Raw genomic sequence first — 23,711 nt, forward strand, 5'->3', positions numbered from 1 at the left:
ACACCGGTTTTCTTAAAACACATCACTATGCCTTCTTACGTAGTACTGTCGAAATGGACCGTGCTATGTAAGCCCCTGACTATGCCTTCTTACTCAGCGAGAGGAAGCCATCAGGATGCAGGATTAGACATTTATGACCCTCTCAAACAACAAACTTTCATCACCAAAATCTTTTCTTTAACTCAGAAAGACCCAAAACAAAGGCAATTGACCAACTTCCTCACCAAACAACAAACTTTCATCACCAAGTTCCTGCAGTTTTGGTTTTTTGTTTGAGAGAAAGAATAAGGAGATGAAGGATGGCCACCATCGGGGACCAGATTGGATTATTTTGGATTGATATACTGAATTGATGTCTTGAATTTTTTCTAGGTTTGACAGATGAAGAGGAAGGAGGAGGGTGTGGGGGTGGGGGCGATCTACAAAACAGGTGCGGAATAAGAAGAAAAAAATGGAAATGGCAGGATCTATTTTAATGAATTTGGTACCTATCAATGCAATCGGCCCCAGGGCCCATCGGTAATGGGCGTCTTGATGGTTCTATTGCACAGTAAGAAGGAAGAGCAGAGAGGAGTAGATCGACAAACAGTGGTTCTTGGTGTTCACGTGGGTAGCTGGGCTGGGTGAAGATGATTGGGAGAACAAGAATAAAGGAGAAAAAAGGATGGGGTCCATTGACTGGAGATGTAGTTAGGGCTTTATGAATGGAGAAAAAAGGTTTTAAATTGTTTATTAATTTAAAAATTAAAATAATTATAGCTTAGTTCGATCATGCACCAAATACAGAACAATATTATTTAGCTTATTTAGCTTCATAGTCCGACATAGCATCAAACATAGAATAACATTAGTCCAACTTACTCCAATCCAACACTATCCAACATAATCCATAAGAATAATCCAGTCCAACACAATTCAGCGTGACAAACGTAGCCTAAAAGTGTCTCATACAGTCATACCATAACTGTACAATTGATAAAACTAACAACTTAAATTATGTTAACAAAATCATTATTGGTTTCTTACCAAAAAAAAAAAAAATTAATGGTTGAAACTTAAAAGTAACTAAAAGCAACTAGTTATAGAAATTAAATCAATAAACCAAATTCCTGAAACACTTTTCCAGCACGTTAATTTAGAGTGTAAGATACAACTGTCACCTAATTTATTGAACATCTACTTGAAATGCATTCTTTAATTATTTTCGATGATATATTTCATATGTCGGGCCTCTTGTTCAATTTCATACGCTAGTTAAATTATAACAATTGTCCTTGAATTTGGCTCATGTCACCATTTAACCTTTTATATTTTTATTTAATTTATATTGTCTTAAATTTTTGGAGTTAACTCAAGTGGGTGAGTGAGATAATAATTTACGATTAGGCTAGCTAGAGTTCATTTCGCTCTAAAAAAACCAAAACTTATCTCTTTTTGGGTACATACATCACCTAAACTTCATCATATACAAACAAGACACTTTCGCATTAGTCGTTATAAAAAATTTAGGATTAATTTTTTGAGAGCAGTACTACTCATTTAATATTAGTTACTGTGTTAAAGGAAATACTGGCATGGATCATCAATTCATCACACAAATTTGTTCTTTATTTGCACGATTTTGAACAAAGTTCTCAAAAATTGGGATATATTTTGGTGACTGTTTGGAGTGTACTCATTTATTTTGTCCAAATTTGAGCAGATTTATTATGGGATGAATGTAATTTCAAAATAAAACCGCATGAATTAAACGAAATATACTAAACGAGTACAAAGGATGACATGCAATTCACCAAACGCCTCACTTGGACATTCTCATCTGCATGAATTTGGACTAAAATCTCAATCTAAATTAGTTGACTGATAAAGAAGCACCCAACACAATCCCAGAAATCAGACATGTATTATATATAGTATACATTAAAATCAGAACAGAAACGTATGCACTAGCGTAGTTTCTGATAATTCAAAAAACTGCACTTCCAAATTACAACAATACGTAACAGAGCATTTGAACCAACACATAAGAATTTGACTAATTGTTGCTTAAGTCACTTAAGTCAGCTGCCACACAGATTAGATCCTAGACTTTGTTGTTAGCAGAGTAACAATCCAATATTCTTATAAAGGGGCAAATTACCTGAGAATACAATTCTTAGTCACATGCCCCAAACACCACGGGCTGCTGCCACTTTGTTGTTTGGTCTAGACGTCAGTTCATACAAAATCCTGGCAAAGGTATCGGAATATCTGGCATCTGAGAATAGTATTTCTGCGAAAGCATTCTCATAAGCTAGCAGCAAGGCTCTGTTCTGTGGCTCTGACACAAGGCTTTCCAATATCATAGCAGCTTTCCTGCAAACTTCGGGAACTGGATGGGGTGCCTTGATAACCTTTAACAGTCGATCAATTGCCCTGAAATTTGGAAAAAAAATTTAACCACTAATGTCATTGTAGTAATAAATTTTTATTTTGCAACTCATGATCAAATTATTTGATCCTGAATTATTCACTATAGAGTCCTCACCATCGCTCATTAGCAAGTTTCAGTCTGCAGTCCATATTTACTTCAGCAAGGTTATAGAGTGCACCAACAGCAGCTGCTTGTGCATCTAATGCTGGTAAGCTCATAAGATCAACCAATCGCTTGTGTATCTGCAGTGTTCATCTAGCCTCATTACAATCTTTGCACATTACATAAACATGTTTACAACAGGAGAATTTCTGAATCTTAACCTGTGGAACGAAGGGAAGAAGGAAAGGTTCATTATCAGGGTTTATGACCAACCGCCCAAGTAACTCGGCTGCAGCACAATGCCAGGCTTTGACTACAGATCCCAGCATCCCCATGATGGCTTGAACTGCACGTTTTCCTCTGTTTGATAGAAAAATCAATTAACTTATCAAACAAAAGGAGGAAGCAAAGGAGCTTTAGCTAGGGGAAAAAAAGAGGAGATCAAATTTCTAACGTTATCTTGATGTAGGATGGCTTTGATGAGCTGAAAATTTGAAGATCAAGCAGTGGAGCCAAATTTACAACTGTCTCGAGAGCATTTGTCACAAGTTCCTCGTCCTCTGTTAACATAGGAAACATTGGTCATTCCATTCTAAAAGCATAAACACAGGAGCATTCAAGGAAATATCTAACATCACTGTAAACAGGGAGGATGCAATTTTCTTTGTTTTGAAAAGAATTTAAATAGGGAAAGGTATGAAGCCCAAGTACATGGGGATTATACAAGAAGGAAACCTTACAAAATTCAAAATCACTTAAATCCAGCCTAAACACTGCCATTAAAAATACATAACTAATAGAAAGAGATTTAACATAAGCCTTTTTACTAAGCTACAATATTTTAAATTGGAATGCATATTGGACCTATACATCCTCCAGATGATCAGACTATCTACAAGACAATCAAAAACCCAAGTTTTGTAACTGGACGTTACCTGAAATTTTTAAAACATTTCAGGTATTTATATAATTCTCTTGAAATTAAAAAAATCTAGCATTGGGACAATAAATTATATACTGAAGATTTACTGAATTAAAGAAATAAATATTCACCTGTTACGTAATCTTCTATGCATTGGAACACTGTTTCCAGACAATGCCGATGTTGGGCCATAATGACTTCATTATCTGGCATGAAAGAGAAGTTGCGGATGATATTAGAAGCAGCAACAGCACATTGCTGTTTTTCCGCTCGACCTTCTTCATCTAGATTAAACAGACCATCTTCATCAAGCCACCACTCTGAAGAACGAAGTTTGGTCACATTACTTGGCACCAATGTTTCTTGAGAACCGGATCCCAAGCTGCCATGTGAATGTTTTCCCACAATCAGGTTCAAAATTCCTCAAGTCAAAGATAATTTTAGACATTCAAATTCAAAATTCACACACAAGAAGACTATAAACTTGTAAGGCTTACCCAGGATGTGGGACAGTTCCATTCGATCCCAATGCCTCGTACTCATTTCCAAACCCCGTTACAAGCAAATTTGCACCTAAAGTTCTTACTCTCGGAACCTTTACATGTTCCTTCGGAAGGGCTATATCACGCCAATCATCAATCTGTTATTTATAACAACTTAGTTTAAATTGATATTGGCAGGAACAAGATGGTGCAATAAAACTTCGGAAAAAAAAAAAAAAAAAAAACTACAGACATATGCACTTCATAATGGGAAGGAAAAATTTAAGGACTGCAAGACATACAACACTGAGGAGAGCATCGAGCAACCCAGGAATCTTTGCAAGGGGAGTTGCATCTTTGCGCATGTCATCCTTTTCTTTGAAAGAGAGTAATGTGAGAGTATTCAATGCCCATGTCAGCTCACTCTTTAGTCCACTTTGAAGAGCCAGAACTATCCTTTTATTGTTTTGATCTGGAACATAGACGATAAGTATTGGTAAGAACACCCACTGAGCACTACTTAAAGGAACTTTTCACCTCATGTTATTGATAGCTATTTTTAACAACTATTACACATACCCTTCCCTCAGTTCCTGACTCTGCTTTCATTACCCAAACTGGTACCATAATTAATAGCATTACTACACTAATTCACATGCTGAGCTACCCAGTTACCCAAAAATTGTTACTTCACTCTCATAACAAATTCACTTCAATTTCCCCTTTCATTAAGAATTTGGCAATTTGCAAAGTCTCCAAGAACTTGAAAATTACTATGAGATTGGGAATCAACAACCCCTATACTGTATGCCTTGTTTTAACCCCCCCAAGAACTTGAAACTTACAAAATACGTAAAAATTACTTCAAAAAAGTTGAAACTTGAGCACCAAAATATTGAAATGTGATAGGGTTTTGATAAACTGACCAGCGAAGGAACTGTGGACGTGGAGGGAAGGACCGAGGAGAGTCGACGGAGCTGCAGTATCGGCGGCGGCTGCGGCGGCGGCAGCTGCAGCGCTATTGCCACCGCTGCCGAATGGGCGGCCCCTCTTCGCTGCTGGCGTGGCGGCTCCGCCAGTCGCTCCGCCCAACTTGCTTAGCTCCCTCTTCTGCATTCCTTTTTTTTATTTTTTTATTTTTGGTAAATAAAACATAGACTAAATTAACTCCGCTTCTGACGTCTGCGTTCCTCTCTCTTTCTCAATGGAATTGCTTGCTTATTTAATTTTGGGATTATATTAGGGCACGTACTTATTCTTGACCCGGATCCGGCCCATGAAAACGGGCCTAGGTGACTATGAAATATCATGGACCAGTTTTGGGCCGAAATGAGCTGGGCTGTGAACCTCAATTTCCTTTACAAGGCCTTGACCCACTGAAGGTGAAGAAGGTTTCGACCAAGCAATCAATTTGACACGTGTCCAAGTTTCACGGCTCCTTCTAAAGAAACCATTGTCCATATTAATTAGGAAAATGCTTAATGTACCAACTTTATTTCCCAATTTAGATGGTATCAATTCATTTAACAGATTTTATCTTTACCTTTTTTAGTTTTTTTCTATAGTCCAATATATGAATGTCAAATAGATGAATAATACGAGGTTTTTATTTTTTATTTGAGAAAGGGGGATTCAAATTTAAGACATTATTAAACATTGGGAGGACCTTGATCCTCTCTTATTGATTGACTATCATTTTCCCTCCTTTATTTTTTATCTGAACCATCGGAAGTTAGTAAGGCATGACCTAAGAGTTATTTATGTTTTAGAAATAAGTAGTGCTAGAGATTCCAATTTTTTTTTTGCCTAACTTATGTGACATTCATATAGTAGACACTGAAAAATAAAAAATAAAAAATAAAACCTAAAAAAAATGAAGTATCAAGTTCATGTCCAGTAAAATAATGACATATAAAGTTGGAAACAAATGTTGGAAAAAAAAGTTGGAACTCTTAACATTATTGTTTAGAAAAAGTAGTCATATAAATGACATCATTTTGACATCAATGTATATAATATTTTTTAAAAAAAAAGTACTGTGGAATCCATCTTTCTTAACCAAACACTACTCTTTTTCACTAAAGGCCCTAATTCTTAAAATATTGAAGGGTTTTGTGGATTATGTGAGTGTTCTTCCTCCAAGAGGCAAAAGTCTCAATGTAAAACAAACTGCTAAGTTCATTCAACAAATCCTTTTTTTTTTTTTTTGAAAAGCATTCAATAAATTTCAATGAGTTACATTTTCCTCCTTTACACAATCAACGCAGCCTCCAATCTTTTTAATCACAACAACTAACTCAAGTCTCAACCATTCTAAACAAACCATAACCAACACCTAACTACCTTAAAAGTTTGTGCAAATGATATCCTTGTAGGCATTAGCTATTTACAAAGACAACACAAAACGACAACACTGCAGTAGTCAATAACAAAAGACCAAATGTACGAACTCTTCCATCTTATCATCTTTGCTTGTTGCTTAAATTAATATCTTCAACTGATCTTAATTTTCTCAGCTACTCCCCTTGTCTTCATTCTTCAAGGATTGGATGCAATGAAGGGCCACTGCATCCGTAAGAGTTATTACATTTGACCACTGAATTGGGACAATGGGACATATGCATTTAACTAGTCTATACTTGCTGCTGGTTAGATCAGTACCTGTCTTTTTCCTCCTACTAGTGACAACTGTTGTGGTGATGTCAAGGTCTTGCCAATTTTTTCTATGGTTGCAAAACATGGAAATTTGGGTGTGTTTTTAAAAACAAGGGGTAGCTTGTGTTAGGCAATGAACAATTGTCTTTACACCATCCACACAAGCATTTACAGATTGCCACTGACCAATATGAATTCAAGATTAGCCACTCTTACTGCAAAATATATCAACGATATATGAAAAACTTTCAGTTCACTTAATGATCCATATGCCTTTATCTTTCAATATACACAATAAATCAAATTCTTTGGTTCAAAATCTCAAAGAATGCCCACGGTCATGAATCGATGACTGAGTACAGCCTGTGCCATTGGCCGCTTTCGGAAGTCAGGATTCAGCATTGCCTGCAACAAGTGAAATAACATTGTTTTAGAACAATATGAAAGAGACAAGGCATTGTATGTGACAGACATTATGGAAACAATGAGATATCAGTTTCTAACCACTAAAGAAAGCCCAGTTCTCTCAAACTACTATATATTCTACTATTTAGGAGCTTCTATTAGTCTCACAAAACAAGGACTGAAATAACAATAACCTTTTCCTGGACATGCTATCAATTATTGGGGCTGTTCACGAATCAACCAACTTTTGCAATTCAGATATAGACATCACATGTAATAAAAAATATCAAGTGTTTAAAACTTTAAAGTGACTATCAAAATAGATCAGACATTTACACTAACTTAGATTATATTAATTCATGATATGTTGAAATGATACTGACATTAGCAATCATATTTTTAAACATAAGACAACCTGGAGTAACTCCCAACCAGCACCATCTCCAAGATCCAGGAACTTCACAGCATCTAATAGCCGGTCATCTGCTAAACAGTATCTGCCAAAAGGAGTAAAAGGGAAGAAAATAAGAAACTGAAGCAGAAACAATATAAACCTGCAAGAAGATCGCAACTATAAAAGTAAGAAACAAACTAAAAAAGTATCACGTATATGTGACATGACACTTTGTCTTATTATTCATACTTCATAGACTAAATGAAAAATAAGACAAGGAACCTAAGACAATGTTTAAAAGGTCTCTACCAACCCAATGAATGTCTTAATCCATACATATGTTCATGTTTAATGTTTCAATAGCAAATCTCCCTAAACGTTAACTATTTATCTAGCATATTCAAATTTAGATAGGAACCTTGATTCAACCAATCATTCTATTAATTGTGCAGCAATGAAGAGGATTGGCAAAACAGGATTTGATCGGACAGACATAAAATGATAGCTTCATCAAACTTTTAGAATAGCTAAGACAGGGTTAAACTCTAACAAAGGAGCTTTATATGGGAATTTAAAATCTTGCATAATTCATGTGACCAATATGATTGCTTGATAACGTTCAGGTCCCCATAAGTAAATTATGCTTCATCCTAAGAAAGCACCAACACTTCTTGGGGATGGAGTGTCGTGTGTCGGACACCAAAACTGACACGACATGCCCCGACACGTGTTGGACAAGCAATTTGGCATGTCGATTGACTTTTTGTCAACTTTGGCTTTCTGACACAGTACGCAAGGGACACAGCAGGGGCTTATTTGCAAGTTTTTTTTTTTTTTTTTTATAAAAAAAACAGGGGTCCAATCGAAATTTTAAACATTTTATGGTTAAACTTGTAAAACTTAGTACAATATGTTTGGTACTGCTAGGGCTTGCGACGACATATTAGAAACTCTGAAATCTGAACAGAACGAGAGAGGGAGAAAGGGGAGAAACGAGAAAGAAGAGGAGAAGAAGGAGAAGAAAGAATGAATTTTTATTTTGTATATTTGGAACATGTTTTATGTTATGTATTTTGGATATTTAGATTTTTTATATGAATTTTTTTTTAGCATAATATATATATACATGCTCCTTTTATTAAGGTATATTTCAACTTAAATAAGTTGAGGTATGACCTTGTTGGGGCCCACACGAATTGTTTTGTGTCGATCCGAACCGTTCACAAGGATCATCTTCATTGATAAATTATCCTTGCAAAAAATTAGTCAAATCAGAAATCATTTGCCTATCTAACTTTGATAAAAACAAATGGACGGTTTTATCGAAAATATTTAGTTTGTCCATTTATTTAATCAAAGTTAGATAGACAAATGATTTTCGATTTGGCTAATTTTTTGCAAAGATGATCTATCAATGAAAATGTAAAAAATGAACGGTTTGGATCGACACAAAACTACTCGTGTGGGTCCTAATAGGGTATACCTCAATAGAAGGAGCATGTATATATATATATATATATTCATTTTAATCGACGTGTTGGAGATTTGTCGTGTCCTAGTGTCCATTCCGTGCTTCCTCCTACTATTATCTACCACTAAATTTACTGTAAATCATTGTAATAAGCTTCAGTTAGACAAACTACAGATTAGTAATTTCAATAACTCGCTTCCGTAACAATGATCCCTAAACAAAACAAACAAAGATAATGAAGTATGAAGCCCCTAATAGAGTTGAAGGAAGTTCTCCAAACAAATTTTTGTAAAAACTTCAAGTGTCTGCTTAATATCAAAAAGTCAAGTCCTATATTATTTTATTCCCAAACTAAAACAAAAAAATAAAATATGTTGAAAGTAATGTGGAGCAATGTCCCACATCGGAAAACTAAAGTTTAGCAAGTGTGCTTATAAAGTCTTGGGCCTCTCCACCCATTGTTAATTGGTTTTGGATTGGATGCTCAAATTCTATCATGGTATCAGAGCTTAGTTATTTGCAATTTGTCCACATGTTAGGCTAAAAATATCGCCACACGTGTGGAGGCGTGTTGAGAGTAATGTGGAGCAATGTCCCACATCGGAAAACTAAAGTTTAACATATGTGCTTATAAGGTCTTGGGTCTTTCCATCCATTGCCAATTGGTTTTGGGTTGGATGCTCAAATTATATCAAAATAAAGGGAAAATTCTCATCATAATGAACACTTTACTCATATGATATCAAGGTATCTTACTCTCTTGTTGCTCCAATATCAAGTTGGAAAGTGCTCTCCAAAAGCCTCTGCAAGTTCACAAAATAAATGATTATTTCTAGAAGACTTGCTTATTTGACTATCACAGTAGCAACAGCTTGGTTAGAAAAGAAATATCCTCTTTGGAAGCCCAAGACTAAATCAGTTGGCCCAAGTTTGTGACTAAAAGCTTTTTTGTCCAAAGAGAAAAATTCATGGTAATTAAAAGAGTTGGACCATTTATTTAAGTTTTTTTATGTCATTAAAATTTCCATCTACACTTTCTCCTCTTTCTTATTTTCCACTCTCTAATCTCTGCATTTACAACAATCCTAAGTGTTTTTTTCCTCCTCTCTCTTGATATTTCTAAGTGCATTTGCAACAATCCTAAGTCAATCTATGAGTTAATAGAAAGAGTTATTTTAAATAAATATATTTGGGTCTTGATTAGAAAGACTTAGTTTTTTTTAGTTTTTGAGTTAAATCAGATTTTAAGAAATGAAGATTAAGTTTTTTTGAAGGGCTTGCTGCCTTGATATTTCCATCTATACTTTTTCCTCTCTCTTCCCCTTCCTATTTTTCTCTTTCAAATTTCTCTGCATAACAACCCTAAATCATCATTTTCTTCTTTTTTCTAAAATTTTTCTAACTACCAATACTTTTGTCTATCTACTGCCTACTAAATCATACACAGTATCCACTCTATGTTGTCCTACATCAATCACTCATGTGGAAAAAAGAAACTATAAATGAAAACCAAAGAAAGATGTGGTAACATTATAGCTTACTTGCAGGGAAAGGCCATCCATCATGCCTGCTTCACAAAATGGGACAAATGCTAGGTATGCAAAGAGAAGACCTGCTTCATATCTGCATGGAGAGAATAAAAGAAAGCATAAAGAATATGAACCTGATTCGAAGTGTTAAAATGAAGCCCAATTGCAACAAATTACATGTCATCTGCTATTCCAAAGGCTCTTTTATCCATAGGCGTGTAGGCACCAGCAGTAGATGCTCGTCTCCAAAGTCCCTCTGAGAGTAATCCAGGATCCCCTTCTAGATATGAATACCTAGGAAACAATGTGTATGGATATGCAAGTGTTATAAGGTACAGAGGTACCTGTTGTTATTCAGTATATCCTCATGTCTTTCTTTAAAGGAAAAAAAAAAAGTCAAGTTAATGAAAAAGATAACCAAATATGTATAATGAAGTAAATTATACATAAGCAATGACATTTGATTTCACAAATAAATTAGATTCTACTTTAACAATTTCATTATGTTAACCTTCAAAATCTACAATTTTCCTTTATATTAATTGATAAATTAAAGAGACTCAACAACTACATTTGCTTCTGCATACTCCTTGGTCACCTCCTCCTTTGCCCATCAGTATGGGATACCAACAATAACAATATTTAGAAGACCACTTGGCAAAGGATTGAAATTTTGTCCGAAACATTGAAAATTCAGTTACATATATAAATTAAAATACAAAAGAAAATAATTAGATGACAATTAGAATACCTAATGTCAACAGAAAAGGCTAGATCCCGAAGTCGTGGGACTAAGTAAATAGCATCTCTCTCTACAATTGTGCTGCCAGCATTTAAAAAAGTTTGGTTAGAATTTAAAATAGTGAACAAGAAAATTACATGAAGCAATATTTTGAACCAAATTAGATATTCAAAGAAACATACTTAAGAATAACAGAAGCTGGTCCAAGACTCTGGTGTAACCTTTCATGATCATGCATGTAAGCAAGACCTCTCATCGTACCCTGAAGCAGCTTGGTGACAAAATATCTTCTGCGCTTGGTTGTTTCCTCTTGTTCAAAAGAATTCCAAATCTGTTCTCCACGTTTTTTTGACACTTTTTCACTCATAACTTTTGCATAATCTGCTGCACTATATTTCCCGTCATTACGAAAAGCAAGCCACTGCACATGATAAATTTATTTACTGTCTCTACTCTCAACTAAAAGAACTAATAAACTCACTTTATATGTAAATTCTTGATATATAATTTCATATAACAAACCTGCTCCCCAGTATTCGTTTCAAACCCACCTATGAGTACCACAAGATTCTGACAGATGCCTTTTGAACTGTTCTGCAAAAGAAAAGAAAAAAAGAGCAAATTATTTTTACTTAATTTTTTAAGATGAAACTCTTTTAGTAGTGATCTGCACTGAAATTAGGGAAAGACACATGCAATCATTTAGAGGGTAATTCAAATAACATCTTGTATTACTTGAAGGAATGTATGGGCATTTAGCTCATTAGCCGCCATCATATCAGCCTCATTTCCACCAGCCCGTTGTCCAGGATAAACCTTCATGGTTAAAATGCTTATGTTCAATACAATGTAGGAGTCTATAAATTTGAATTGAACTCAGGAACATGACAATGATAACAATATTATTACCTTAAAAACCACCGGAGTCCCTCTCATGGGACCCTGAGAGACTCTCCCTTCATATAGCCTGCAAAAGAACTGCCATGAGTACTATCAGCATCTAGAAAGATAACAATTCAGAGATATCTTATTCACATTATAAATTTCCTTTCAGCTACTTTCCTCAAACTGATAAGATTAGTCATTGTTTGGGTGTTTATGCATTAGGAAGCACTTCTTTTCTCTCAATTTCTCCTTTACCAGTTATTAATAATTAAGGCAGGACCTGCCACAAACATATATCCTTAAAATATACCTGACTTTTACACTGCCTTCTCCTACATCTTGAACTCTCAACCGCCCCAAATCTCCCGATGAGTATTCAGTATCTGCGCCCAATGGAGATCCTGAAAAGCTGTTTCCGGCGGAGAGAAGGAGGAAAAGAAAAAAAGAAGAACCAAGAACATGTTTTCTATTACATTGAAACCAAAATAAATTAAGAACAAAGAAAAGAAAGAACAATATAAACAAAGAATCCAGGTAGAATTTTACAAAAGGCAGTTTACCTTTTTCAATTTAACTATATCCTATTCCCTTTGTTTGGTTTCTTATGAAGTATCATCCAGGCAAAGGGTAAGCCTCTAAGTTAAGAATAGCAAGCACATTATTTTTCCTCCAATTTCTCAGCAACCAAACAGAGAAAGCAAGTTTACACTATCAAAATTAAATACAATTTAAATCTAATTAACAAAAATATTGGTAACAAACTGCCCCATTGAATAATCAGAAAAAACAAAAACAAAAAAACCCAAAACAAACAGAAAAATTCATACGACATTATGAAAAAAAAAATAGATCTAATTCTTAAAAGCTTCCCTATTTAAGCATATTCCACTACAGCTATTTAGAACACTTTTTTTTTTTTTTCATTTCTTATAAGCCAAACAGAAAGCTAAACAGTGTTGATAAAATGATACCTAGTGATGTTCATGAAGCCATAGCTCCCAATGAGTCGACCCACCTCGAACGAGTCAGAGTTTGTGATCAGACTCGCTTTACAACAGAGGCGAGTCGTCCGAGTTCTGCTCAGTGAGTTGGGTTTGTGAATGTGACGAAGCGCAAAGAGGCCATCACGTGGTGCGAGGATCATGGTCGTTTGCAGTGCTCCCTTTTTCGCTCTTTCTGTCAGTCTGTCTGAAGAAATGGCGCCAAATGGTGGTTGAGGAAGTTGTGGAAGAGAGGATAAGAGAAGAGGCTCTGTTTGGAATTCAATTCAATGCGGTTATACAATGGTACAGTTCCTTCTGTTAACAATTATGAGGTGCCACCTCAGCATCAAAATGAATTTGGACCCATGATTGACTGATGACCACACAAAGCTTAGTGTCAAGAAGTCATCAACATGATTTCCTTTGGTCAGAATAATCATCACTTATCAACCTTAACTCATGAAGATAAAACCAAATGTGATCTTATGATCTTATGTTTTTGTGTGTGTTAATATTATGTTTACATTCAAAGGCAGGTTATTTTGGGATTTAGGCTTAAGCATTTGACTATTTGAGGTTAGCATTTAGTATTCAAGGTTTTAATTGAAAGTAGATTGATTAAATGAAAGCCTAAAACAATGTTAATGTTTTACATAATCACAAATTCAGCACAAAAACATCACCTGAGAATCTGAAATTAATAATCTCACAGATATGGGTAGTCTCATAGATGAGGATCCTAGTGATTGGTTGCTTTCTCATCTCTTATGTTTCAAGTCTAGACCTTTACTTGTATTTTTTCTGTTTATATTATGTCGAATGTCAGTTCGTGCAGTTTTTTTATATTTTTTTTATTACAGAGAGGGAATCAAATTTGAATGCAGAATGTGCAATTCTAGTCCTTTCAACTAAGTTACTCCATCAACTGTTTTTTTTTTTTTCATATTTAGATGAGGGAGGATTTAAATTTAGCACATTTTCTATATAAAGAGAAAAATATCACTAAATCAATAATTAGTTAATGTGCTTTGTTATTAGATAATTCTACAGGTAAAGAGTATTTACCTCATACTGAAGATCAGACTTTGACTCCGATATGATGATTTTGATTTTTGAATTTAAGAGATAATGATGCAATGTGAAATAGGTGTGACTATCATATAAACTTGGTCCATTTGGAGTTGGATAAGTTATAACTTATAAGATTCCTTACACAATTGGGAAAATAGATGGCTGCACTAAATCAATAACACTCACTGCATTGGAAAAACAGAGTCTTAGCCTAGACTGCCTAGTAGTATATGTGGAACTACTCAAAATCTCAGACCCAAAACATTGTCAATATAACCCCAAGAAAATGCTCATTGGCTCATAGGTAATGATAAAGAAAGGACTTCTCTAAATAGCCTGTTTTTATGAGGCTTCTACTTTTTTAGATGTGGTGGGTAATCACTGTTTGGCAGGAAAAAAACAATTACGCAATAGGGATAAAACTTTAAAAGAACAAAAAAAAACAATTATGACCCTAAACTTTACCGAAACAGAGAGCAAGATGATGACAACTTGGACTTGTAGGTTTATGTATTTATTGTCTTGTTAATATACTTGACTTGTCTGTGTTTGCAATTATTTTCTTAGTACCAAACTACATGCATATTGTGTAACAAATTGACATTATTACATGCATATGAGGATCCTAGAATTGCTAGTAGGACTGGCTGAAGGCATTGGTATTTAAATGTGTTGATGTTTTGGTTATGCTGAGGAGATAAATGTTTCTTCCTTAGTTATTTTTCTTTTCAGCATTCTAAGGGGAATGAAAAAAATAAAAAATAAAAAAAAAAGTTGCCACATCCAGTTGCCGCGTGATACAAGCTTCCAAAGGATACATAAGGCAAATGTGGCATTTGACTGAGCAAATTGAGAGAGAGAAAAGCTTAGATGTCCTGTATCTGACTGCATGTTCCTAACAATATAGTGGAAGAAGGTTTGTGTAAGGAGTAAATATATAAAGAATAACAAAAGCTATTACTATTTACTTTTAAGTGCAAAGAAATGCATGCTTTTTTCGCAACACATTAGAAATATATGGCAGTCCTACTAGTTTAAGCTTGGGTGTGCCTTGCCTCGTAATTGCTCACTTGTTGGTTCTCATGTTTGATATAATTCAACTCTTTCTTCCTCCTCTGTCTTTGCTGTAAATATCATTTCAGGACCTCCACAACTATTTCTTTTCACCTTAAGCAGTGCTTCAATTTGATTTATTTGTTGAAAGTTAGGTGAAATTGTATTTGCTGTATTATGCAATTGTCTTTGCTGAAAGTTAGGTGCTTTGGCTGATTCTGGTTTATTTATGTTACTTGTTGATTGCTGTTAGGATATGTGGTGCATGTTACTTGTTGATTGCTTAATAAAAAATTGCTTTAGCATCCAGAATTACAAAATTTTTATTGTTCATTTGTTAGGGCAAATATGAAAAGATTTCTGTCACAACCTCAAAGTAGTTCTAAGTCACAAGCTCAAAGTAGTTCTAAGTCACAATCCCAATTGGAGGCAAAGTCAAGAAGATACCTCACATGGAACCCACAAATGGATACTGCAATGGCTAAAGCTTTATATGACCAAATGAATGCTGGTAATGAAAACTCTACCCACTGACCCCTATTTTTGTGCTTAATTCCCACTTTTTAACTAACTACAAACTGAATGAAGGTAACAAGGGTGATGGAGATTGGAAACCACAAGCATATCAAGCAGTTGTAGATGAGTTGAATGCAACTTTGCAACTTGGTTTGACAAAGGAGAATGTCAAGAACAGACTTAGAGCTTGGAAGAAACACTATGCTATTGTCACTGACATCAAGAGTCAAAGTGGGCTCACTTGGGACGAAGAAAAAAAGATGGTTCCAATCTCAGCAGAAAATTTGAGTGTTTGGAATGACTATTGTGAGGTATAACAAAAAATTATTGCTATTTTAAATTCTAAGCTTCTTATGCTTTTTCATTTTTCATAAGCTATTTGTTAATTCTCTATGCTTAATTTTGCTAGTCTATCTCTTATTGCTCTTTTAAAAGCTTTAGAATTTTGTCTAGCTACTACTGTCTATTTTGTTAGTCCTTATGCAGTTGTTTCTTGTTCTGTTGAGCTTTAATGCAGACTCATTGTGTTTGCTTTCGTGCCCTTTTTCAAGATTTGTTTGGTGGGATGCTCTATTGCTTTTTGGTGCACCACTTTGTTAGTAATTAGTCGTCTTGCTGCTCCTTTTGCAGCTTGTTTGATGACCTGTTTGGGTCTGCTTACTTAGTAAAAAGTGTAAAGTGAACATAAAAGAAGAGAAAAACGTATAAAGTAATATAACGCTTCCTAATTTTATTTATTTACTATTGGAATTGTTACTGGACCTTATGGTTTGATTAAATAATCTAAACTAATATATGTGATCTTCATTAACTTCTCTAATTTCAGGTCAAATTTTATCTTGTTAAGTAAGTTTGTAATTTTCTATAGTTGTCTCCGATGTTGAACAGCATGTGGTTGAATTTTTTTTTACCTGATTTATTTGACCACTTCAAAAAAGGTACCAAGAAGACCTTATTTGCCCCGACAGTGGTTGCTCTGCCTCCAATTGAATGTAGTAGTGTTATAAGATCTTTATCTATCATTATTTGTCTATATACTTTGTCAAGTTGTTTCAAATGTTTCAATGAGACAAATACTTAAAATTGAGTCACAGCATAGAACTCAAATATATAATTGATAAATTGGTAAGTCTTAGAAAATGGATGAGAGGGAAAATACCATACGGATAGCAAAATTTTTAATGGACAAAATTGATACATCAATGCTTAGTTTTGTTTCTCTTAACTAGTACAAGTTGCTTATCAGCCTTATTCCAAAAATTAGAGACTTGTTGATACATCAATGCTTAGTTTTGCCATTAGTGACTTGTTGTGTCCTGCACTTTTTATCCTTGGCACCAAAAGAAAAACCAAAGTGGTGAATTGAATGGTGCATTGACTTCATCAATATTATACCTTATTTCCTGTTATTTTTGTAGTCACATCTTGCTGCTCGTGGTTATCAAAACAAGGTTATTGATAATTGGGATGATATTGTGATGTTGTGCGGGAAAGATAGGGCGACTGGTGAAGGGGCAGAAGATGTTGGAAATGCTGAGCACATGATGGAGGTTGAAGAAGAAAATGAAGGTGATTTCATTCCTAACTCCCATACTTCTGCACATCCTGCAACTTCAACTTGTGACTCACATCCATATAAGAAAAAGAAAAAAGATCCAGTGGCACAAGCAATTGGTGATGTGGCAAACACCCTAAAGGAGTTTATGGCAAGTCAAGTGACCAAACAACTCAGAGGAGAGGAAGTACATAAAGTGGTTTCAGATATACCAAACCTTGATAGATTGCAAGTTTTTAAGGCCGTACGAATATTGATGGCTGGTAATCCAGAAGAGTTTTCACTTTTGAAATCTCTTTCTGATGTCGAAAAGACCGAGTGGGTACGGATGCTTATTTGTCAGTCTGAAGGTAATTTCTCTTCATTATCAATTTTACCTTATTTTATTTTATTTTTTTCATATAAACTATATTAATTAGGTGATTTGAGTGTATTTTTCAGGTATGGGAAACTAATGATTAAAGTGGTAGAAGATGAAGCCCTTGCATGTTTGAAGCTCTTTATGGAAAACATATTAGAACAACATTTCTTTGATGGTGTTGGATCTTTTTGTGAATAATATTTGATATTATTTTAAACAATATTGTATCTGTTTTGGAATCATATGTATGAAGCTCCTATGTGGTTTGAACGATTTGTTATCCTTTTTGAACAATATGTAGTGATTTCTAATATAAAGTACAATTTAAAATGAGTTAGTTTTAAATTTATAGATCATGGGCCTCATTTATAAGCTATCTTTGCAAGCTCATCATATGTTACCATAATGATATATTTAAATTAAAAATTTTCAATTGAAATCCTCATATTTCATTTTTTTTATCCAAACAATAGGATTTGAAATACATGAATTTGAAATACATGAATTTAAAATACATGAATTTGAAATTCAAATCCAAATCCAAATTCTCAATCCAAACGGGCCCTAAAAGAACAACAACAAAAAAACAATTATGACCCTAAAATAAGAATTAATTAATCTGTCTCCACAAAAGGACTCTAAAAGAAAATTTGGGAGGACAATGATCTAGAAGAGCCTCTGAACTGTGAGAAACAAGTGAATGCAGTGCCCTTACTTTCTTATGGTGATCCCTCCCATGGGGGCCCATGGTATCCTACTTAGATCTTCTCTTGTCTTGTTCACATGGGAGGTCCTAATATGCATGGCAAAAGTTAGTCAAAACTCAAAAGTTGTCTTTTTGGGCCAGCAGGGTAGTGTCAAAGATTTAAACGTACCAAATGAATGAATAAATGAATGAATAAATGAATATAAACTAGAGATGGGTCGGTTCTTCTGATTAATTAGTAATTATATAAACTAGGGCTGGGTTGGTTCTTCAATTTGAATTATATAAACTAGGGCTAGGTCGGTTCTTCTGAAAAATTAAAGAATCGACCGAAATCAACGTCATTGAACCCAAAAAAAGGCCGTCTAACGATTGTCCGAAGAGTCGGTGTCAATGCTTATCAAATCGAATATGGCAATGGCGATTTGGAAATCACAAATCGTCGATTTACCAATACCGAACCGAAGACTTCTTCTTCTCCTCTTCCTCCTCCTCTTCTTTGGTTTTTCTTCTTCTTCTCTAGTTTCTCTTCTTCTTTTTCTTTTTTGGTTTCTCTTCTTCCTCTTCATTGGATTCTCCTCGTGAGCAAATAAACGGTTTCATCGAAAATATTTGGTTCGTTCATTTGTTTAATCAAAGTTAGATAAACAAATGATTTTCGATTTAGCTAATTTTTTGCAAGGATGATCTATCATTGGAGAAGTAAAAATTGAACGGTTCGGATCGACACAAAACGACTCGTGTGGGCCCCAACAAGGTCATACCTTAGCTTATTTATATTGAGGTATACCCTATTGGGGCCCACATGAGTCGTTTTGTGTCAATCCGAACAGTTCAATTTTTATATTTCCATTGATAGATCATCCTTGCAAAAAATTAGCCAAATCAGAAATCATTTGCATATCTAACTTTGATCAAACAAATGAACGGTTTCATCGAAAATATTTGGTTCGTTTATTTGTTTTATCAAAGTTAGATAGACAAATGATTTTCGATTTGGCTAATTTTTTGTAAGGATGATCTATCATTGGAGAGGTAAAAATTGAACGGTTCAGATTGACACAAAATGACTTGTGTGGGCCCCAACAAGGTCATACATCAACATAAATAAGTTGATGTATACCTCAACTTATTTATATTGAGGTATACCCTATTAGGGCACACACGATTCGTTTTGTGTCGATTCAAACAGTTCAATTTTTAGATGAGGGTATATATTTTGTGTAAATGAGGGTATTTTAAATATTTTGAAAAATATAAAAAATAAAAAATAAAAAGGGTGTAAACTGTAAAGTGAGAAAGAGATTTGTAGTGAGAGAAAAATGGGTACACTTCTTAAATTTTCTAAAAAGGTTGTCGGGGTCCTCGATATTTTATTTCCCCAAAAAATTGGAAAACCAGTAAATAAATAATCTGAAAAAAATAAATAATAAAAAAACGAAATAACGACAGTCGAGTAGCTCTATTTATAGAGCTGGGGTTCTAAGCCTAAGGCCTCCTGCTGGTATCTATCCCAAATCTTTCAAACCTACGTTCACACTTGAATCTCATCATTGTATTCAGCATCTCTGTAGCTTTCAAGGTTCGTAATTAATCCACCTTTTTTGTTGGAAATAATTTGTAGGCGTGTTTTTTATTTTTTGTTTTTGGTTTCTCTGTATTTTTCTGTTTTTTTCCATTCAGTGTCTGCCTTCAGTACATTAAATTTTCTCATGGGTTTGCTTTGAACTATGCACGTATTGTGATTTTGGGTTACTTTTATTATTGGGTTGTGTTTATAATCGTTAGTTCATGGGGTTTGGCGTAACATTCATGGATGCTCTGTAGTCTGTTTCACTAATTGAATGCTATTTTGGTCTTCTCTTTTTTCTATTCAAATTCATATTTGTTATTATTCCTCAGTGAGTGTTCTAAGTGATGAGAATTATCTGAATTTTTCTTAATGAACATACAGTTCTTGTTTCGTTCATACCCTGCATATTTTCATTTTCTTTTGCTTCTGTTTGGCTGCCGGGAAAACTGTAGATAAGAAAGGCTTAAAAACTGCATAAAGGTTGTCACATTTGCTTTGCAATTTAGAGTAAGCATAATTTCTTTGTCTCTTTTAAATTTTGTATGCATATTCCACTAATCCTTATTTGTATGACAATTGTAGTTAAATAAATCTTTTCTATTTGTAACCAGCCAATTCTGTTCTTAGAATATTCATACAAATCCTTGTTTAGTCTATAATCTTTAGGCTTTTATTGTTTATAGCAAAAACTGGAAGTAAAGAAAATAGCATTCCTTATTCAATTTTAAGTAGTCTATGTTCTTCTTCCTTTAAACCAAATGGGGCTTAAGCAGAATGACATTTTGGCTTAATGTTAAATGGCACCGTTTTTAACATTGAGCGACTTCATTGTTGAGATGATGGCATATAAAACAAGAAACTTATTCCACTTATTTAAATGTTATAATTGCATATATTGTATGCTTAAATCATAGATGCTATAAGGTCTTTACTAAAAATTCTTATTCTTACTTATGTTTCTAATTGTTGCAGAATGGGGAGTAGCGGGGCAAGTAAATTTGGTGAATACACATATGAGAACCTGGAGAGGGAACCATACTGGCCTTCTGAAAAGCTTCGGATTTCCATAACGGGGGCTGGAGGTTTCATTGCTTCGCACATTGCCAGGCGATTGAAGAGTGAGGGTCATTACATTATCGCTTCTGACTGGAAGAAAAATGAGCACATGACAGAGGACATGTTTTGCAATGAGTTCCATCTTGTTGATCTTAGGGTGATGGATAACTGTTTAAAAGTCACTACTGGTGTAGACCATGTGTTCAACCTTGCTGCTGACATGGGAGGTATGGGTTTCATTCAGTCCAACCATTCCGTCATTATGTATAACAACACAATGATCAGCTTTAACGTGCTCGAGGCAGCAAGGATCAATGGAGTTAAGAGGTTTGTTTGCCTTGAATTTATTGTCATGCTTTTAGATTTATCGGTTATATGCTTGTACTACACTTGATTTCAGCATTATTATAGGGGTCTTTTGGATCCCACACCAGTCACTACTATGAATATGTTTCATTTTATTCTTATTCAAAACATTTGAAACAGTTATTTCATATATGTATTCTGTTTTTCAAGTCTTATTTTTCTTCGCGGTATCTCATATTTTTCTAAACTCTTTAACTTTTTTTTTTTTTTTTTTCTTTGATGATTGAATATGTTCTGAACGATGCAATTGTCACTTCTTAACTGCAGTATTAAATAGAATGAACTAATTGTGTCTTTGTGGTATTTTTATAATTCCTAATGGTCCCTAATGGTTTTCAGTGCTATAAAAGAAAGAATAAAAGAATTGTCTTTTTTGAAGGCTAGGCATATCTGACAAGAAATTGTCAAAATAAAACTTTTGTTGAGTTTTGGTTATATGAAAGCATCCCTTGATATCAATCAGATTAACCATTTTTGTTTACTGCAACATTGAGGGGTGTGTTAGAAGGAAGGAGTACGCATATCTGCTCACTCATCAAATTATTGACTTGTCATAATGGTTTGCAGGTTATTTTATGCCTCTAGTGCTTGCATTTACCCTGAATTTAAACAGTTGGATACTAATGTGAGCTTGAAGGAGTCTGATGCTTGGCCTGCGGAGGTTTCTTCTTCTTCTGAATGCTCATGCATATAAATATGTTCATTTCGAAATTTGTTGACCTTATCTTTGGAATGCTTTGCTTGTGTAATAGCCTCAAGATGCATATGGCTTGGAGAAGCTCATGACTGAAGAACTCTGCAAGCACTATAACAAGGATTTTGGTATTGAGTGTCGGATTGGGCGGTTCCACAACATTTATGGACCCTTTGGAACTTGGAAAGGTCAGCCTATGCTTGTACATTCTTCTACGACTTGATACACACACAAGTGCACACATATATTTATGTTTTTCCGCATATTCATTGTTGCATATCGTTTGTCATTTGTTTTGCAGGTGGCAGAGAGAAGGCCCCTGCTGCTTTTTGTAGAAAAGCCATTACTTCCACTGATAAGTTTGAGATGTGGGGAGATGGTGTACAAACTCGGTCTTTCACCTTCATTGATGAATGTGTGGAAGGTGTCCTAAGGTAAAACTGCCTTCATTACATATATCTTGCTAAGATGTAATGTTTTTTTTTTTTTTGGTACTCCAGATTCTGTTGCTTTTGTTCCACTTTTATTTGTTTAATTATTAATTTATAGTGGAAATCGTTAAAAGATTGCACATTATCAACCCCTCTGTCCTGCATTATAGGAAATATGAGCATCAGAAATGTGCAATCTTTTAAGGCTCTTTTGTTTGCTGTCCCAGTGTCCTGCTTGTTTGCAATATTGTTTTGTAATCATATAACCCTAAACTTAGCAGGCATGTTCCTTTAACTGATGACTTTCAACTTTCCATGCATTCAGATTAACGAAGTCTGACTTCCGGGAGCCAGGAAACATTGGAAGTGATGAGATGGTTAGCATGAATGAGATGGCTGAGATAGTCCTAAGCTTTGAGAGCAAGAAGCTCCCAATCCATCATATTCCTGGCCCTGAGGGTGTTCGTGGTCGAAACTCAGACAACACTCTGATTAAGGAGAGGCTTGGCTGGGCTCCTACTATGAAGTTGAAGGTATAATTAGTTAATTAATTAATTAGGAGTGATTTGGCTTCTTGACTGATTCCACACTCAGGAAATGATCACCTACTGAACTAATTTGTGTTTTAACTTTGATTTTAACAGGATGGACTGAGAATTACATACTTTTGGATAAAGGAACAGATTGAGAAAGAGAAGGCTCAAGGCATTAATTTGTCAGGTTATGGGACTTCAAAAGTAGTGGGAACCCAAGCACCTGTTCAACTGGGTTCTCTTCGAGCTTCTGATGGCAAAGAGTGAAGCTGCTTATGATTCAATTTATATAGATTTGGTCCTAATTATTTGATTAAGTTGCATAATTATGTTTGTATTCTTCCGCTTTTCGGACAGCTGTCATCATATGATTATGTAGTATTTAGAGTGGAATCCCAATCTCAAATCTAAATTCTCAGTTTTTTGTGGTTCCGCATTTCTTTTTGGGAAGCATTGTATTTGTTAAATATCAATAAGTAGCGTGCTTGTTCTTTGTCTAGCTTGAAGATGTGAGCTCTAGCAATAAAGAAGCACTAATCAAAAGCTTCAAATATATCTTTCCTTTGGCCTACTTTCTATAAAAAGAAATTGTGATTTTTTTTAGTAAATGATTGTTAAGTTCACTTTTAATGTTTGTCTTGATAAAATTATCTACTTAATGTATTTAATACTAAAAAGTTTTACTTTTAAAAATAATAATACACCGACCCACGTTCTAAAATCAATGGCTGTGTTTTACAAGGCTAAGTGATCAGCACGGGCACTGAGCACTCCATGTATTTTCTTTTATAATGCCGAACAATTTCTAGTGTC

General features: G+C 34.7%; 4 protein-coding genes across 4 annotated transcripts; 2 read left to right on the forward strand and 2 right to left on the reverse strand.

Moving 5' to 3' along the window:
• Positions 1-1,884: 1,884 nt before the first annotated feature.
• On the reverse strand, positions 1,885-5,109 carry LFR (ARM repeat superfamily protein). Its single transcript, XM_086233239.1, has 8 exons — positions 4,846-5,109; positions 4,222-4,391; positions 3,935-4,077; positions 3,569-3,819; positions 2,970-3,075; positions 2,737-2,875; positions 2,528-2,655; positions 1,885-2,415 (listed from the first exon to the last, which is right to left on the reverse strand). Exons 1-8 carry the CDS (start codon positions 5,033-5,035, stop codon positions 2,160-2,162), a joined length of 1,383 nt encoding a protein of 460 aa, XP_086089365.1. The 5' UTR covers positions 5,036-5,109; the 3' UTR covers positions 1,885-2,159.
• A 1,656-nt stretch (positions 5,110-6,765) lies between these two features.
• Positions 6,766-13,231, reverse strand: LOC147293987 (Protein kinase superfamily protein). The gene is made up of 12 exons (XM_086234315.1): positions 12,972-13,231; positions 12,311-12,409; positions 12,025-12,082; positions 11,851-11,931; positions 11,638-11,709; positions 11,298-11,536; positions 11,125-11,196; positions 10,551-10,667; positions 10,386-10,467; positions 9,601-9,647; positions 7,395-7,476; positions 6,766-6,979 (listed from the first exon to the last, which is right to left on the reverse strand). Exons 1-12 carry the CDS (start codon positions 13,142-13,144, stop codon positions 6,896-6,898), a joined length of 1,206 nt encoding a protein of 401 aa, XP_086090441.1. The 5' UTR covers positions 13,145-13,231; the 3' UTR covers positions 6,766-6,895.
• Positions 13,232-15,373: 2,142 nt separating this feature from the next.
• Positions 15,374-18,043, forward strand: LOC147293988 (uncharacterized). Its single transcript, XM_086234091.1, has 4 exons — positions 15,374-15,618; positions 15,696-15,934; positions 17,042-17,528; positions 17,620-18,043. The coding sequence occupies exons 1-4, from the start codon at positions 15,456-15,458 to the stop codon at positions 17,631-17,633; spliced, it is 903 nt and encodes a 300-aa protein (XP_086090217.1). The 5' UTR covers positions 15,374-15,455; the 3' UTR covers positions 17,634-18,043.
• Positions 18,044-19,691: 1,648 nt separating this feature from the next.
• Positions 19,692-23,328, forward strand: LOC147293989 (GDP-mannose 3,5-epimerase 2-like). The gene is made up of 7 exons (XM_086231311.1): positions 19,692-19,827; positions 20,791-21,201; positions 21,808-21,901; positions 21,993-22,122; positions 22,236-22,368; positions 22,691-22,898; positions 23,010-23,328. The coding sequence occupies exons 2-7, from the start codon at positions 20,792-20,794 to the stop codon at positions 23,163-23,165; spliced, it is 1,131 nt and encodes a 376-aa protein (XP_086087437.1). The 5' UTR covers positions 19,692-19,827; position 20,791; the 3' UTR covers positions 23,166-23,328.
• Positions 23,329-23,711: the final 383 nt, after the last annotated feature.

Source organism: Dryas octopetala, chromosome 2, assembly GCF_963921425.1.
Source record: "Dryas octopetala chromosome 2, drDryOcto1.1, whole genome shotgun sequence".
In the NCBI taxonomy this organism is placed as follows: Eukaryota; Viridiplantae; Streptophyta; class Magnoliopsida; order Rosales; family Rosaceae; genus Dryas; species Dryas octopetala.